At 40.2% G+C, this 18,536-nt stretch overlaps 1 protein-coding gene and 1 long non-coding RNA gene across 3 annotated transcripts in view; both read left to right on the top strand.

Annotated features, from left to right (window-relative positions):
• The first annotated feature begins 1,112 nt into the window (after positions 1-1,112).
• Positions 1,113-4,425, top strand: LOC311041458. Its single transcript, XR_014600409.1, has 3 exons — positions 1,113-1,273; positions 2,624-2,811; positions 3,083-4,425. It is a non-coding gene; the product is annotated as an uncharacterized lncRNA (long non-coding RNA).
• A 1,956-nt stretch (positions 4,426-6,381) lies between these two features.
• LOC311042643 (sodium bicarbonate cotransporter 3-like) overlaps positions 6,382-18,536 on the top strand; it is a 55,482-nt gene continuing 43,327 nt past the window's right edge. The window contains exons 1-2 of one of the 2 annotated variants that reach the window (XM_084053500.1): positions 6,382-6,520; positions 17,669-17,750. In XM_084053500.1, coding sequence (XP_083909626.1) covers positions 6,476-6,520; positions 17,669-17,750 — 127 coding nt within the window. In that variant the 5' untranslated portion in view covers positions 6,382-6,475. Of the gene's footprint in view, positions 6,521-13,335; positions 13,544-17,668; positions 17,751-18,536 lie in introns of those variants that run through there. The other variant, XM_084053499.1, reaches the window with a different exon arrangement.

Genomic DNA, 18,536 nt, shown 5'->3' with positions numbered 1-18,536 from the left:
CAGCCACCATCTGCCATATTGTCAAAACAGTCAATGTAATACAGTATCTGGATTAAATTAATTATATTTTCTTTTTGTGGCAGACAGAGGGCAGAGTGAGGGATTTTTTTTTATCATAATGTTGCATCTGAAGGAGCTCACTTTCTCTAGTTGAATTCAGAATGTTCTTTTTTCTTAGGCTATTTTGGCACTGTAAAATCCTGAGTGTTACTGGAACTCTGACAGTGTACAAAATGGAACCAAATGGACCCAACAAGTCCAATTGGAAACAAATGGACCCTCACATGTTCATTTGGTTCCATTTGTACACTCTCTGTTCAATTAAAAGGATTTCACTATGTGGTATTTTCATTAAAAGGATCTTCTTAATGCTCAAAATTAGAAGGGTGTGAATGAAATAGCTTCTTTATTCGCATAATACTCGAACCTCATTTTCATTATGTCAATTCGAACTCAAAATGGAAAGTAATAGCTTTAATCTATTCCAATAATTTCACCATATGTATTTTATCTCCATTCCCTATTTATTTTAATTGAATATATATGTAGATCTGTTGAGTCATTGTTAAGCCCTACAGCCCAACTACACATAGCCCTGCAATGCTCATGCACACACGCACGCACATTCTCTGCTCTCTTTCTCTCCAGATTGTGTGCGAGAAACAAGCAACCAGTTCTATGTAAACCCAAAAGAAGCGACTTAGGCCACGTCGGCCCACGTGACATGAGCACTTTAAATCTATCATCAGCTCACAGAGCTTGTAGATCTTAACACAAATCTGGTATGGGGGTCCCTGGCAAAAAAAAAAAAATGAGATGGGGGTCCGTGTGGACAAATACGGAATACAATTTGGTCCTTGACATGAAATGTTTGAAAGTCCGCAACCCGCAACAACCAACTTTACAGAAGCCCAAATTCGCTTACAATAAGTGGACATGGCAACACCGTTTCTCTCTAGTCTAGTCTATTTCCCCCTCTCTGCCTAATTTTGTTCTTGCCCAAGTTATGGTAAAATAAGCTGCCAGAGCCAATCAATGGCTTTGAAAGTGCCTATCTCTCTGGTTGGTAAGTGGTAGCGTCACTGGTGACAGACGAGAAGAGCCTTGAAGAAGAGCAGGAGCACCAGCAATCCAGTCCGTCCCTGCACCTGCACCATTGGCACTGACAGACAGTAGGCTACATTGATTTGAATTCATTGTTCATTCGTATCATAGGCTACTGAATATTTGTCCACTTCAGACCTGACAGCACGGCATGGCAACCTTTGTTACCGTAAGTAGCCTACCTTTCCCCCCTTTTTTACGTAATCTTAACACATATTTATTTCGCCTTGCTTATCGCAATGATTCATCTGACAGATATTCAATGGGGTTTCTTTTCTGTTCTTTTTTAAATCGTTTTCTGCACATGTGATTGTTTCTTTATGTACTTGTTTTTCTATTATTTTTTCATTTTTATTTTTCAATTTCTTTAGTTTTATGATATATATTTTTTTGTGTAAAGCACTTTGAGTTGCATTCTATGTATGAAAGGTGCTATATAAATACATATCCTTATCATCAGGCTATAGCTCTTGGCAGCAGTAATTTAGCAAGGCTTATCCTTTTTTACAGACTGTGGGTTATGATTATAGCATATCCGTTATGAAAACTAAAGAGCCACTAAATTGTTTGATAAATAAGAACCTCAAAAGCAGATGTAGGCTACTGCCTGCACAGAACCTTTATTGGGTGGTTTAAGGCTTTTGTGTAGACTGCAACTTTTTTTTTTTTATACAAAATTGAATACAGTGTTTGTCACTTTAGGTCTATAATTATTATTTGTAGTTTACTGAGAAGTCCTCAGTATCCTACAGACATTTTGAGCCAACATATAATGAAAGAGACTAGCCAAATGATTTGGCATCTTTCTTCTACACAGCCTCTATACAGTATTTATGTGAATATGCACAACAGACAGCAGAAAGATAATGAATTATTTCATGTTGAGGTGGTCCACCACAATAGAACAAGAAAATGACTGCATAAAAAAATCAATTTATACAAAGGAAAAGTCACACATGAATTAAAACCAGTGTTAAGATGAATACAAGAGATACATACAAGAGATACATAGAATACATGGAAATGTAGAATAATGCGGCAAACCTGTCTGTTTACAGGCTAATGAAGAAGTGGGTCTTTGACAAGTTCAGGGCCTTCTGGGAGCTGTCCTGATATTCTGTTATACTTGCATGTGTATATGCCTGGAATTAGAGCAGCTATAAAAACACTGCATGGGCTCTAGGGTTATGTGTTGCATCAAGGCGGTCCATAACATGCCATTTTGACTCTAATGGGAAAATGGATGAAAATCTGTCATATTCTTTAGTTTATGAATTAATTTGTAAAACCTCATAATCATTACAACATAATATAATTCATATTTAAAGGGTTACTCAATCATGACCAAAGATTATGCATATTGGAATGTGTTACTTAAATCTGAAAAGTACTGAGTGGTGCACACGTTGTTGTGATCCAAAAGGTCCCTTTAGAACTATATATGTTTGTTTTTTAAATGGCAATCTGAATCTGGACATTCATACTGAACTATCATATTCCTCGGTTCTTTGTCTTTTAGCTGGCGACATGTCATCACTGTAACTTGTCTACTAGACATGGTCTGGTCTACAGAGACTCCCTTTCAGCTCTGTCCAGGAACCTCATGGGTCCTGGTTGCTGTTACAGACCTCCTTCTATGGTCCCACGTCTGCCTCTGGTGGCCCATCGGTCTTACATTTACAACAAACATGGCTCTAAATTGCAACGGTAAGGAAAATCGTAGTGATTGGGTCCTGCATTCCTCAGCTGCCATAGTTTTTAGAATAGAAAAGATTGGCTATGGGATGACAAAGTGACTCATAGAATCTTAGCAGACATTTGACTGGTGGCTGTTATTGTTGACAAGCTCTCTTGAAGAGTAATCGGAAGAGGAATGCGAGCATTGTAATAATATGATGAGCATATCACTAACCTGTTCACATTGCTAATATTAATGAACACTAAATATTGTTACTGCTGTTTCTCCTTCCTTCCTCAGCAATCTCCGAGCACATCCCCCAAAAGCCATTACTTTGGCTCACTCTAAACCAGCCAACGTGAAGAATTTTGTCTTTTCCCAGCTACGCAAGCTACTGACACTACGTCACAACAAGAGGTGCAGAGAACAAGGTCTTAACCTTCTAGTCTGAACCATAGGTCTGAACTTCTCCACGACATACAGTACCACTACCGTACCAGGTGATGTTTTAGATTCTGCTACCCAGTAGGCTACCATAGGAGGTGTCATCCACCAGAGGGCACTGCAGTGGTTCTGTTGGACAGGTTGAGGAGGTTTGTGAGACTGCAATGCAATAAGCCTTCAACAGTTGTAACATAGATTGGCCATAGAGTCACTCTATGGTGACAAAAACAATACATTTAGTCTCCCAAGTCTCTAGGCTGAGCAGTGCCAGTGCTGGTCATGTTGGGAAGTTTCTGACTGACAAAAGAGCATTTTATAGGGCTTTGGATCATTTCATTATACTTTCACAGTCGCTATAATTCAGTGTGCAAGTAACATTACATTACACGTTGAATCAAACAAACACTAGCACTGATTAAGCCTAATTTGTGTTGTTCATATGAAAAGTGTATTTTTTGTTGTGTGACAATTTGACATCAGACTAGCAGTATTTGATAAGTGATTTATTTGATTTTGTATTTAAAATTGAGAATAATTGAGAATAATTTGGCTTTGCATTAGCTTTACTCTGAACTGTTGAATGGATTCAGAATAACTGTACCAACTAGTTAGTGCCTACTGCTACTTTGAATATGATTTGAATATTATGAATGTGATCTACACTGTTAGGGTGTAAAGGGAAATTACTTTGTACAATCATGTTTGCAAAAGCAAAGTGTAATCCATGTGATGCAGAGGAGAAGCAGATGATACTTGATTTGTCACATAAAAATATATTAAGTCTGTACAGTGCTGCTTAAACAGAACTATACCTCTAAAGAATATATATATCTGCATTCGTGTTTATGGAGCATTTGTGACAATATATTAATAATAATGCTAAATGTTTTTATTTTTCTGCTTAAAAGTATGTAATTGCACTGAAAATAGTCAATATGCTCATCTCAGATGTTTTTGATCTGTGGCAATGCGACCAGAAATAGTAGCAACTATCTTTCTCTAACATGGTAAACAATACTTAATTCAGAATTAGCAGATAGCTAGATAGCTTGTTCCCACTCAGGAGGGTGATTAAAAACGCTGCTTTTAGAATGAAAGTTTTCATTTGACTACAGTAAAGATGTGGTTTATAAAGGTCTGGATAACGTTGTATTCCAGGGGTCAAAGATCATCTACAATATTAATTTTAATCCCAGAAGGGGCCCTTTGATGCTTGCTGAGAGCCTATATTAAATCCCTTAAGTTAATAAATCCTACCTGCAAAACTGGACCACTTCTTGTGCTGCTTCTCTTCTAATGCCATCTAATTCCACAGCATACTTTCCAGTAACTAGCAATGTAATCTAAAATAAACAAGAAATGTGCATGAATGCGTGGACATACTCATGCACACATGCATGCATGAACACGCATGCACGCGCACACACACACACACACACACACACACACACACACACACACACACACACACACACACACACACACACACACACACACACACACACACACACACACACACACACACACACACACACACACACACACACACACACACAACCTGGCACATTACATGAAACGGAGACACAACTGCTCTGCTACTAGAGTTCTGCAGATCTGGTATTTCGGCGTTGCTGCATATTTATTATTCACCATCATTTTTTAAGTTCACTGTAGTAGTGGGTGGCATCATGAAGGCATAGGATTGGTTAGTTATATAAACTGAAGAATTTTGTGACATCTTCTCTTATATTGCTTGACAGTAATGACTAATTGTGACACTTTTAAGGGTCATGTAGGATACAGTAATGGAAGGACAATTCAGAGATAGGAAGGGAATCCTCTGTCGACAAAATGATCGCTTTTAGAAACAGGACATCAGATAAAATAATGAATGATTAACTCCCTCCAACATGAATAAACCACGAGAACCTTTCATTTACTTGTAAATAATGAAAAAAATATTTAATAACTCTAGTTGTAATGGATACGATGTTGTCACATGTTGACTTGTACAAGTCATCAGGACTGCTTAATGAATAAGTATCTAGAAGGGATTGAGAATGACAGAGCTTTCTCAGATTCAGGTGTTAGTTGATTTACTGTGGTCTTTTAAAGAGGCTTATTGGTGATTAGCCAGTTCATATTTGAGTAGCATTCCCCCTTGCTGGCTTAATCCTGATGGATTACTTCATTACTCTACATGCCCTGCTTCTCAATATGTGGGCCCACAAGTCCACACGTTTGAGATTTTCAAGTGGGCCCTGATCAAGAAAAGGTTGAGAACCACTTCTTTACATGTTTACCATTTACAAAAAAAGAGCTTAAGTTTGAGGTCAATTTGTAGGTTATCACTTAATGCAGGGGTCTTCAACAGGGGGTCCGGGACCCCTAGGGGGTCCTCAGAGTTACTACAGGGGGTCCGCCAAATCTTTGTGGGATATGATTTTTCTTTTTACCTTAACAACTTGAACCCTAGCATCCCTTTTTCCGAGAGGAACTTTAGCCAAAAATAGCAGATCTACAAGCTCACAAGTGTGAGCTTGTAGATCGGCTATTTTTGGCAAAGAGTTATAGGTGTAGAGGGAAAAAAGAGCAGCAAAAGTTTAACTGAAACACACTTGTATACCATATAGAGGGGGTCCCTGCTTCATCTCTCTCTCAGCTAGGGGGTCCTTGGCCTGAAAAGGTTGAAGACCCCTGACTTAATGGAATACAATGGTTTAATGTGGCTGCCTACAGCTGTGTGTGCCACTGTCCCTCCTACTACACCTTTGTGTTTTTATAAAGTAGGTCTGTTTAACAGGAGCTGTGGTTTAATTACTTCTCCAATCAAACTTTGACAGGTTCTTGCTACAATTCACATCAAGGTGAACCAGATGCCATGCCAGCCCATCCACAGCCCATTCATAATGTACAGATTAAACCCATGGCCCATGGGAAAGACCCAACGGACTGAAATGAGTGATGAAGGATGTTTGATGCTTTGTTTAGCAGGCTGGCCTCGGCGAGCACAGCGCCCGCCCCTCTCACTCCCCCGACCAACCGTTGGCAACCGTCAAACAACTGCTTCGATGTGGGGAGACACTACAGCTGTCGCTCAAAAAAAACGGGGCGGGTTTAATTCGTACTTACATTTGCCAAGCAGTTGTAAAGTAGTGGAGGTGGCTGACACGTCAAAGGAAGGGGGTATTTGGCAGTTGTTTCCAGCTTCTAATTCTCCCAGAGGACAGAAATAAACGGGCAAGACACATGGAGGAAGATACCAGCGAACAGATGCGACCTCTCCTGACATCAGTAGGTTCACTACTTTTCCTTTAGTATACCTGTTAGCTGAGAGGCTAAGCGCTTCACTTTAGTAGCCTGCTCATCTATCAACGAATAGGAAGAAAGAAGAAGGGATGAGGAGCCTACTAGAGTAGATCTGGTTGTTTTCTATGGACTTGCCTGGACTTCACTTGGGAGTCCCCGTTGAAATTGAAGTGTTGGTGATGCGGTGTAACTTATTAACCGGGGTTGGACGAGCAGATGGACGTTATAAAGAAGAGTAATGTAGCTTTGCCTTTGTTGCCTGGGGACCATGCTTATGCCAGGAAGTGGTTATCGCCGGTTTCTGTTGAAAGGGTGATTCATACAGACAGGCAAATGATGTTGGGGAGACAATGAGAGAACATGTGCTCCGCTCCTCTGACTGGTGCCTGACTAACAGATAATCACACAAAGAATTGTGCTTTTATAGTATTTAGAGTAGACTACTATTTGTACATTACACGAGAGAATCTGCATGGGCAAGTTTATCACTGTCTTCCTTTCTTCCACTTGGGTATGAGAGGCTGAGAGCTAATATGGACCTCTATACAGAAAGACTACTTTTCTGAAAGGTACACAGCAATTTGAAGTAAGCTTTTCTATGATCTTGAGTATTGTGGTTTTAATCTTTCAAAGTGTAATACTTGTAAAATATTCAGGCTATTGTAGGCCCTGTGACATTTTCATTGATCCAGCTAGTATGCAGAGAGATGTCACAAGAAGTGTGACCATTTACCCATGGTGGTCTGAAATGCTCTGCGGACAGGACACAGGAGATGATGGAGATTGATTAATTGTTAGGTTATCAACATAAATGCTCTCAAATACAACTGTCATATGCTCCTATTACACTGGGATTCATTCTCTGTCTTGTGTGATATTGGCTCATCATGTTGACGGCTGCTTCAAAGGAATGGTCATGAGTCAGTGTTAATCATCTTTCTGTCTCCCCAGTCAGTCTCTTACATTCACCTGGGCTAATCCTCCTTTACTTTCTGTTATTTCTAAACTGTGAGGTTTATTCCAAATTTAAGGTTGAAGTTGATGCAAATGTAAGGTTAAGTGTTGCATTTGAACATTTAGTATTTCATCTCCCTGAACATAAGCAAGATGTGCATGGCACAATATTCTATCCCATCTATTCTCTATTAATATCTTGGCTAATCTAATCTGTGTCTTCTGCAAACATTTAGTGTGTGGACAAGCTTTTTCCTTCTAGTCAGGCCCTCTACCCCATCCATTCTACTGTGTTTATGGTCCGCCTGTATCATTAACAGATGTGGCTGTTCTAATGCCAAGCAAACTGGACTGAATTCCTGGATAATGGTGTTGCCAAACTTGCATTGTTCTTAAAGTGGGGCATGACTTTGTCAAAGAATTCATGTTATTCCTGTGGTCTGAGACTGTCCCATGAATGTTTGTGAAGATCAACAACTGTCTCTCAAAGCTTTGAAATGTATACAAACCAAGACTCAAACCTACAGTATGTTGTTGTTGATGTAAATTCTGGAGTTTCTCCATAAACAAAATAGATTGAAGCCTGTTTGACTCAAGTAAAGTGTGCTTGTGCTATGCTCAAGCAAAATGTTATTACTACTTAAATACATCACAGGTTTGAATCCTTGTTCTCTGGATTTGGATATGAGTTCTTCTTTTAGACAAAATGTATTCTGTTCATATACCTTTTGTCCTGCACACACACACACACACACACACACACACACACACACACACACACACACACACACACACACACACACACACACACACACACACACACACACACACACGTGTGTAACCAGTGTCTAGAGAGGCCTCCCAAGTGATGCACCCTGATGTCAGCAAAACTACACTCTTGTGGCCAGATGATCTCTGGTGGAATATAAGGCTCTACTTTATGCTAGAATGTAAACTGGTTCAGGAAAAAAAAGTGCTGTCCAAACATTTCACTGCTTTGTTCAGTGTGTTATTTCCACATTTAAGAATATTTTGAGATTTTTGCCCTGCTAGCGGGCCAGCGGCAGAACTTTATTTGGCTGTACCCGTCGGTCAGTCCATCCACACTTTCATCTCAAACAAGATATCTTGTATACTATAGGCTACAGTGTCATGGAATTTGTTTTGCACCTTCATGCTCCTCAGAGAATGGTCTCTACAGATTTAGGTGACGCCATGGCCTTTACTTTAGCGCATTAGGCCAAAATTATAAATTGCACACGAAATGTTTCTAGAGCTGGAACATCAATTCCAACATACATTTCTGATTACAATGACACTGCTGAGCTTCATGACTCTGTTTACACAAATATCCCTGCTCATTGACCAATTTTCAGTTATACCACAGTTTAATTTGCTCTGCTATAATTTCACATCGACATCCCCCGTGACACCTACGCACGTGCACACGTGAACGCATACACGAACAGTCATAACATTTCCAGCTGTAAGGCCAGAGTCATTAACATCATGCTTTTCAGCTTGGAAAGTTTTCCTGGAAGGTTACACTCATGTTTCCTTGCTTATAGCTCCTCAGAGATGCCTCCTAATCCTCACTCCTCGCTCCTTGGAGCTGGAAGAAGAGACCTGGCATGACCGTCATAATGCCGGACTGAGTTGAACTTCCGGTTAAAGTGAGGACAGAGGCGGGAGGAAACATGAGGCAAGAGACTTGTGATCCGGCCCATGGGCAAGATGAACCCTACTGATTATGGTGACCCCTTTATGGTGATTTCCTCTAGCACCACCCTTCGGTCAACATTTCTATTTGGGTGTAAGGAGCAGATTGGACTCTAGGGGCTGCTAACAGGACTGTTGACTCTTATGATGATGACCACACACTGTACAATATCGTCCGCCTCAGTATCTTCCCATAATACATTTTCACATCGTAGCATAAACTTGACATTCTGACAGTCTCGCAAAGGTTGGGTCATGTTCGTGCAATGTGGCTGGTGCTAACAGAAAATTCTACCGTTTCCTATATGCTAGTCTATGTGAATGCAGATTTGTGGAAAATGGTGGAGATATTGTCAACACACATCTTCTGCCAAGCCCGGTCCAAATCTTCCTTTCAAAAAACATAAATATTTTTGTATTCTTGTGGTAAAACAAATTCCAGCCAGTAAAGGTCATGCTTTAGTTTGCACATTATGTCAGGTAGACTCACTCAGTTCAACTTGCCTAGTCTGACAAGGTGGATAATTAGTCTTAAGCACACAGTGTGACATGTAATGATGATACTGTATAAGGCGACCAAAATCGTGCAGTGTGCAAGCACCCATAGTCTTTCTGTTTAATTGAATGCCTATTGCCTAATTGTAACTGGGGACTGACCGCACGTTTGCCTATTTGTCACTGGTGACTGACCACATTAGAAAGTTCAAATTTGACACTGTATATCAGAGACTACTCCTTGGCATGCAATAAAACATCAGACTTGCCTTTTTGTTAGAATTCCTTTTCTTTTTCACATTAGTGCTACTCCAATTTTTTAAGTGGCCGACAGCTCACAGTGGCTGCTTTGTGCTCAGCATTTCGTGTAAAGTCTGGACTTACTGTAGCTACGTAGTGGAAAGTGTTGCCTAAATTTAGAAGTTTTCTAAATTGAGAATTCAGTATACAATTCAGTTTTCCGATTTTGAGCAATCATATATTTTCTGTCTTTTTAATTTCCTTTTGAAATGATCTGTCTATCTCATTTTGGAATTAATCTGTACATTTTTAGTTTGGGTCTTGTTAGCGGGTGGAGGAAGGTGATTGGTTTCTGCTCTAACCCTGACTTTAAAAAGGAGCTTTAGAATCCAGGAAGTATGTCATTGCGTTGGTTGAAACTCAGCAACTCAGCCTGCTGTCTGGCCTGTGCCTGACAAAGCAGGGCTCAAAGCAGCGGAGGTGCTCAATACAGACAATTAAACACACTCACATGGCACACAGACACTGGTTCAGCTATTCATTGTAACACACTCTGTGTAACACATGCCCTCTCATATGCACACGAGCTGGATGGGTGACAGAGGTTTTCATGAGGTGAAGAAGTAATTTGCTCCTCGCAAAGTGTCTACAAAGCGTTCCTCGCAAAGCGTCACATTCTCACAATACTACTCAGATTGATGCTGGACCGTACAAGCAACCACTTGAACAGAACATAGTCCACGCACAGTCTACTGTTGTGCACGTGCTTTAAGAAACTTATCTTTTTTCATCTCTTCAGCTAGCTGGTGGGGTAGGGTTTAGGAGGACTGTGTCACAGGAGAACTGGTGTATCATGTGTGGTGAAAATGCTCTCTGCCACCCCCCACCCACCATTGGTTCAAGACTGGTTCGTATCATCTATCGGGCGAGCCAGCGGGCGGATCTCTGATGTCACGCTCATGTCACCATGTATATAACCGTATATAACCGTACATAACCATATAAGGAGTTCCCAATACAGCTACGCCCAAATATGGAGCGTGTTGTCTAACCTCAATGTGTCGCCATGGCATCAGACGCAAACAAATCAGTCAGCTCCATATATGGGCACAAAAGTGGTATGCCCTTATATGGGCATATACTGTTGACATCAGGGGCATAAAATATATGTGCATAAAAGGGACAAGGACTGACAGATATCCATATATGAGCATAAAAGGGACAAGGACTGACAGATACAGAGATCTCCATCTATGGGCATGTCAGTTGGATCGTGGTGTGACGTAGGTGTGAGGGCCGCATACTAGCCCGAACCTCTAGTGTTTTACTAAAAGCAGAGTGCTGTAAGAGAATGCCTTGCTTGGCTATTCTAAAAGGAAAGTTCAGTCAAGTTTTTAGTCATGCTTGTAATTGTATTCCGATGCTCTCACTGTTGTCTTCAGTTTCCATCTGTAGAGAGTTTGCAAGTACATTCTGGTTTCCTCTTATAGAAGTCATAATAGAAGGAAGGGCTGAGGGAGAACTAAAGAGGCCAGGCTGGCTGGGCTATTATGAAGCTATTATTTATATCATAGGTCTGATTCCTGTCAAAAGGTAACATTAAAAACATCTCCATGCAGTTCAGTACACTACATACTTTATTTTCTGTAGCTTTTACTTATCAAAAACATGGCTACCAGCCATGTTCTGGTATTAAGCTTACAGCACGTTTTTATGTTCTGGACTGAGCTAATCTAACCTGGGTAACCACACCCTATATTATTTCTGCATATGGTTTGATTGCTTCATGGAGTTACAGTTTTCTATACTTTTCAGCTGCACATGGATTGGAACCCCTGAGGACTTCACTGTATCACTGTACTGTTCTAGTGCCCATATCATATAATTGTCTTATACTGTCTCTTTAAAATTCTGTAGGTGAATTCATGTTTTCCATGTACTAGGACAGATCATTGAATGATATGTAGGCTATTAATATGCAATATAAAATATTGGAGTTACATAATTTCACAAAGATTATTGTGACTTGGAAATAAGGTAGATGTTCAGTACTCTGTGTTTTGGTTAATTTATCAGTAATTCTCAATTGGTCCACAAGGGTCAGTCTTTGAATTAATGGTTTCATATAGTTTTTTTCCTCTGAGCTCGGCTGGTTTTGTAAATAAGGAGGCTATCCTGGAGAGAAAGCAGAATGCTGGATGGTTTCATAGTGTTTCAATCTCTGGTCTATGGAAGAGATGATCTATATATACTGTGTGCACTGTGTGTGCACGTCTGACGCTGTCCTCACTACATGTCACAGTAGCTCTAGAAGGGAACGTTATGTGACCAGGTGGAGTGAGACCTGCATGTGAGAAGGTCTGTTTGAAAATGAGAGGAAACCTGAGAGAGGTAGAGTGAGAGGGTGTGTACTGTGTAAGTGTGAGAGACGTTCTCTCTATGCATGTTGTAATTCTAATAAAAGCTCTGTATAGGCCTGGTTATTTAGAACATGCAAAATGTCTTGAATTGATCCATTTTAAAAGAACTACAACAATTGCAGTTTCTGGCTGGAATAGAAAGTTGTTGTATTATGTAGCAGTCAGTATTGTTATTATGATAGTCTCGCACCCACACACTGTCATCCTCTCATATTATTTTGTGAGTTTTGGCCTGTGGCTCTATGCTGTGATATTATCATTGCCGTATACAAATGCCTGTGTGCAAGGTCACAACTGAAAGAGAAACTTGTGTAACATTTTGTGGTTCAAGTCTTCCGCTGACTATTCTCTTCTTGGTACATACTGCATGCAAGGATTTACTGTATAATGTCAAACTGACTGCACAGCAAGATCCGGACCGTTAATTAGGGATTAATGCCCAGCTTTTTAAAAGGATTACTTTGAAAGCAATTCATTTAGTAGTATCAGATATCTGGTTTGATATTGAATAAACTTTCATTTGAAGTAGTTGGACCACATTTTTGTACCTTTTTTAGTGAAGGGTTGATTTATAACTACAATGATGGGGGCAAACTTTTTTCTTTATTTTTTGCTCTGTAAGCAATAGCATTGTAGCATTGTATTTAAGTTTACAGTCCGACATACAGGGAGACAACCAGCAGAGAGCATGTTCAACATGGTCCTGCCCCCTTTTTGCCTGATTTGTTCCTTATTTGTGTAGTGCTTTGCTCACGCACAGGATTGCACATGCAGCTATAAATATAGAAATCATAGTTGATCCTCTCTGGCAACGGATGTAACACCTGAGAACTTACATATTTACTCCAGCATGCACCCACGGGTCCCACGTGTATGCAACTACGCAGCTGCCTTGACTTGGGCGGAGCAGATCTGCTCAGAGCTGTTTGCCTTCTGAACTAAACTTGCTGAGGTTTTAAACAGTTTGCCAGGACTAGGCGGATTTCAACCTTTTTGGGGATTTTTTTATATCATTTAGTTTTGTTTCTACTTCTGAAGTATCAGTATTAGCAAGGTTGAAATTGCTGCGAAAGCAGTGTTTAGAAGACTGCTGTTTCCTGCTGCTGGGTAGGATCAACCAGACATGGGGGACTTTTGGGGAGATATCGTTAATCACAGGAGGGTCAGAGCAGCTTCTATGGTATGTACCACTGTTTTATATTTTACATACTCATTTTAGACAGCTCACACTGCTGTATTATTGTTCTTCTTCAGAGCAATGTCTAATGAATACAATGGTAGACTGAGCTTAAATTCCTACGCCGACAATGTTCTCAGTAGTAAGGAGTGGGACTGCAAGAGATAGGTGCCAAAAAAAACACCCTGGCAAAAGATGTGACAAATATTCCTGTATCCCCAGAATGTCAGCGTTGAGTGGTGGGAAAGCCAAAGGGAATATGACATCTTGTGGAAAGAGACGACGCTTTTACTAGTGGTGCAAATTGGAATCCAAATTCAAACAGCAGTTATACTTCCATTTTGTGAGGCAGTGCAGTTTGACTAGTCAATATGTTTATGTACGGTATGTTTATGTAGTTTACACCTGTAAACTTTGATGTGACAATAAACTTGAAGTTAAAGTTAATGTGCTGGAATGAAAGCTGAACAGACTGACAGCTCCACAGTACACGGTACAGACTGCATGGATTTAAGAATGCATTTTATTTAACCTACGGATTTAATGTAGGCTATCTTCAGTTTTTCAAATCTCAGCCACGATTGCTGTCATTCCACAGAATAAAGGGTTCAACTTATGCACTTCAACACACATGAATGAAATGTGAAGGGTGATGCTCAGCTAAACTAATCATGTCATTCAGAACAAACTACTTTCATGTTATCTTGCTTGCTTGATTGAGAGGCTGGCATTTACTTATTACCAACATATTTGCAGCCCAACCAGCCAACCATATTAGACAGCCAAACAAACTTAACAGGCTTACAAATGGGAACCATCTGTTTTGTTTTTTGCTTTATGTCTTACCTCAACTTGCTTCTAAGCTAGAATGACTCCATTATTGACAAACCCTTAAAAGTGTTGTTGACAATACTTGATATCCATTTATCATCATTCTTTGATCCCAGTTTCTGGTTTTGTTTGAAATTAGTTGTAAGAAAAGCCTGGAGGTGTAGTTGAAGTTGGCATTTTTTCAGTTGTGCATTCCCAACATATCCTTGTACATTAGCCAACACCCACATGATATTGTGTCAGTCCCTGCTACGATCTACTCCATTCATGCTGTTTTTGTTCTGATATTATTGTATTCTCTTATCTTGGTTTTGAGTCATTTAATCGTGCAACGGCTCGTGCTGCTATGATTTATACCAGGGATGTTATCAGGAACATAAGATGCAGTAATCTGTTATTAATGCATAGGAGGAAAAAACTGAAAACAATAAAGGGAAAGAAAAAGGTAAATATGTATGTGTGTGAGCTTAAATGCACAAAAGGGTGCATTGGGGCACTTTTTGTGAGGCTGTATTTAGCCCCTGCTGTATTTCAGGTAGAGCTGTCCTGGGAACCACTCTGAAAAAGTCCAAACAACCAAAATAGCCATGGCACGGGGTCAGTGATCTAGCCTTTCATGACATTATCAGACTGCACCAGTCGCTGCGTCCTCCCAGGGTTATTGAGACGTTGTATGGATTACATAATCTGGGACTGCTCTTTCCCTGGTTCTTCTAGTATGTGAAATTAAGCACCAACATTTTCTGGACATTCTTAATGCCTTTCTGGAAGCTTGTGATCTATATAAAAGGTCTACAGCAGCTGCAACCATTCATCTCTGTGAATAATTGATTAATTGAATGATGAAAATAATACTTTTAGTGAATAATTTCTAATTGTTGTATCATCATGATGATCATTGATTTGTGGTATTATTACATAATAGTATAACAAACATTTACACACTTTGTTCCACAATATGACTACAGGGTAAAGAATAGAATGCACAAAGAGCAAAGAATTGCTCATTGTTGGAAGACAAAAGCCTGATTTTATACCACTTAGTCGATAGTTGGTGTCCTGTGCAAAAAACAGCCGATCTACAATCTCACCATGCATTGTTTTGCACCCGGACGATGGAGTATAAATGAAGATGGTTCAACTTTAAAATCTTAAAAAGTCAATTTAGATGATTTGAAGACTTGGTTAAACAAGATTTTGACTATCTTCAACTTTGACTGCTGGACACGTGATGAGCATGATAGCATCTACAGTCATTGTGTGCTTTATTACCTCATTTTACTGTCATTTTATGTCCTGAATTAATTACATAGATTAATCAAATAGTTGACAGATTAGTCGTTTATGAATGTAATAATTAGTTGCACCGTGGGCCTGGGGTGAGGATATGGTTGAAACCAGAATGAGTCTAGAAGTCCCCCAGCAGATCTAGCTTTAGGCTCTGCTGCTCCTTACATCGGATCAAAGTGGTTTGAATTGCCCGACATTGCCATCCCTAGAGCCCTGCCACTAGCTGGGCCAAAATGGTCACTTTTCAATATACTGTAGATGTGAGCTAACGCTCCTTCACGGCTGCTCTTGTCCAGCATTTCAAAAATGCTACTACTACAACAACTATGGTAATTCCTGGAAATTGAGTACAGGTCATTTTAGGTCAGGGACTTTGGCTCTCTCCTCTTGTTCCCAGAGTCAACTCCACTATCTGTTGCAAATGTAATCTCTCAAGATAGATTAAGAGCCCAAATTCAAAGGATCCCCCCCCCCCCCCCTTTTTGGCGATGGGTTCCCTTCCCAGATTGGTTGCAATGACATAACATGGCTCTGTGTCACTTCTGTTATGATCTTCAGTTACTGTATCAACTTTGTTCTGTCTGTTTTATTTTGGGTTGAGCACAAAGGCCAAATTAAGCGAACATGTCTACACTCAGTGTGTGACAATAAATAGTTTATCAACCACTTGCCACCCATTGTTATTGAAGATAAGCACCGTAATCCCTTGATTCCAGGGCATTCACATCATAAAGTACAATAACCACAGGCTTAACAAACAAGTTATGTTGTGCGTTTGCTGTGTATTTAAGTTGTGTATTTTAGTTATGTTGTATGTTAATTCAGCCAAAAAGTTCTGTGAAGCAGGCAAGCAGCTGTAGTGTAATTGTTGGCTTTTAGCATGCTGTCCTGCAGGAATGATGGGATCCGATTCCTCAGCAGTATCAGAGGGTTAGTTTTGGTCACTCCAGTAGGTGTGTGACTGGAGGAATGTAAATCGACAGATGATGATTATTTAGTAGGATCTCAATGTCCGTTATCACTGTTGTGGCTTTAGTGTGGAAAGAGATAATACTCTGTCATAAAGTACTCATCAATAGCAATGCTGGAGCAGTCATTTCCTGTGATGGTCTGCTCTAGTCAGGGAGATCACAGTATACTATTTTCTCTACTGTAATACAATATTGTATGTGTGCACATGTGGTGTACAGTATGCTATCTGCTCTAGTATGTACTGTATACAGTATACAGTATGTGTGTGTGTGTGTGTGTGTGTGTGTGTGTGTGTGTGTGTGTGTGTGTGTGTGTGTGTGTGTGTGTGTGTGTGTGTGTGTGTGTGTGTGTGTGTGTGTGTGTGTGTGTGTGTGTGTGTGTGTGGTGTTTATTGTGTTTGTGTTAGCCATGTGGCTTTGTAAAGTTGAGGTGTTGTTGGCTTGTGGCCAACACAAATATTGACCTCGTGGCTGCAGGTGTTGGAGCAATGCCTAGCCTTGCCTAGATCTGTTTCTCGCTGGTCTGTCCTGCCTACCACCTCTCCCAGGCTCTGCCACCTGGAGTTGAGTCACATTTATTTATAAACTACATTTAATGAATATGTTAATCACAATGCTCTGCATTACAGAGCATCAAATCATGAGAAAAACAAAGGACACGTCACACATTGTAGCAGTAAAATACCCGTGTTTATGTTGTAGAGGGTGTGCATGCACACATGATATGTACAGAATAGATATGTTTAAATTGTTTACACGGATACATGTATGTTTGCTCCCAGTTCTATTCGTATTTCCAGTTTCAATTCCTTTTGCCGTTTAAAAAGAGTCTATGAAGCAAATTGTTGCTTGTGGTTTTGTAAATATGCCGAGCATGTGCCTTCAGTGTAGATCTTCCCTACAGTGTACTCTAACTGATTGTTTTAACATGTTTTCTGTCATTATTATTGTACAGCACTTCATTTCAAGGAAACAACTAATGTAATATAGAGTATTTTACAGTGTTATTATACTAAATCAGTGTGTTTCCTCTCAGGGGAATGACGAGGAAGCTGTGGTGGACCTGGGGAAGACCAGCGCCACCCAACACACCAACTTTGAGAAAGAAGAGCTGGAGAGTAAGTGCTGAATGTGTTTACACATAAAACACCATGTAGCAAAAGACACACACACACACACACACACACACACACACACACACACACACACACACACACACACACACACACACACACACACACACACACACACACACACACACACACACACACACACACACACACACAGTAGCAGATATGTCTCAGACGCTGTTTTATGTACCCCACAGACATTCAGTTATCGTCCTCCCTATCCCGTTACACACAAGCTGGTGCTTGACGCATCAAATATTCTGGAAGATTTAACAACGTTTACTTTGTCCTGCTTGGCTGGGGATTCCCAGATAAGGTCCAAGTGGCACAGGATGTATATAATACATCACATAATGTTGCCGGCCTTCTTTCAAAGGTGTAAAAGAATGAGCAATGAAGTGTCATCATTGCTGAGGTCTGGAGGAGAATTATGTGATTTTAAATGGAAAATGGGTAGGAATCATCCATTCTGTGTGGAGACTGTCTGTGCTTATTCTCGGTGTTTGTTAATATAAATCTGACATGTTACTATATAAGGTTTGGCCAGTGTCATTTTAGCTGAAATTCTAGAAGTCTGATTGGAGAGGCAGATTGCACAACGTTGGTCTGTGTGTTGTAGTTACTGTACTGTACTGCTCTGTTCCACTTTCCACTTAACAACATGGACTTGATTACACCCAAGCTCTGGTCTGGCTCATTAAAAGGAACCAACGCATGTGAGTGCGGAGCACACATGCACACACGCACGCACGCACGCACGCACGCACGCACGCA

The sequence above is a fragment of the Gymnoscopelus microlampas genome (assembly GCF_963454915.1).
Source record: "Gymnoscopelus microlampas genome assembly, chromosome: 3".
NCBI lineage: Eukaryota > Metazoa > Chordata > Actinopteri > Myctophiformes > Myctophidae > Gymnoscopelus > Gymnoscopelus microlampas.
Note: the sequence above shows the minus strand (reverse complement) of the source record. Positions and strands in the feature narration are given on the sequence as shown.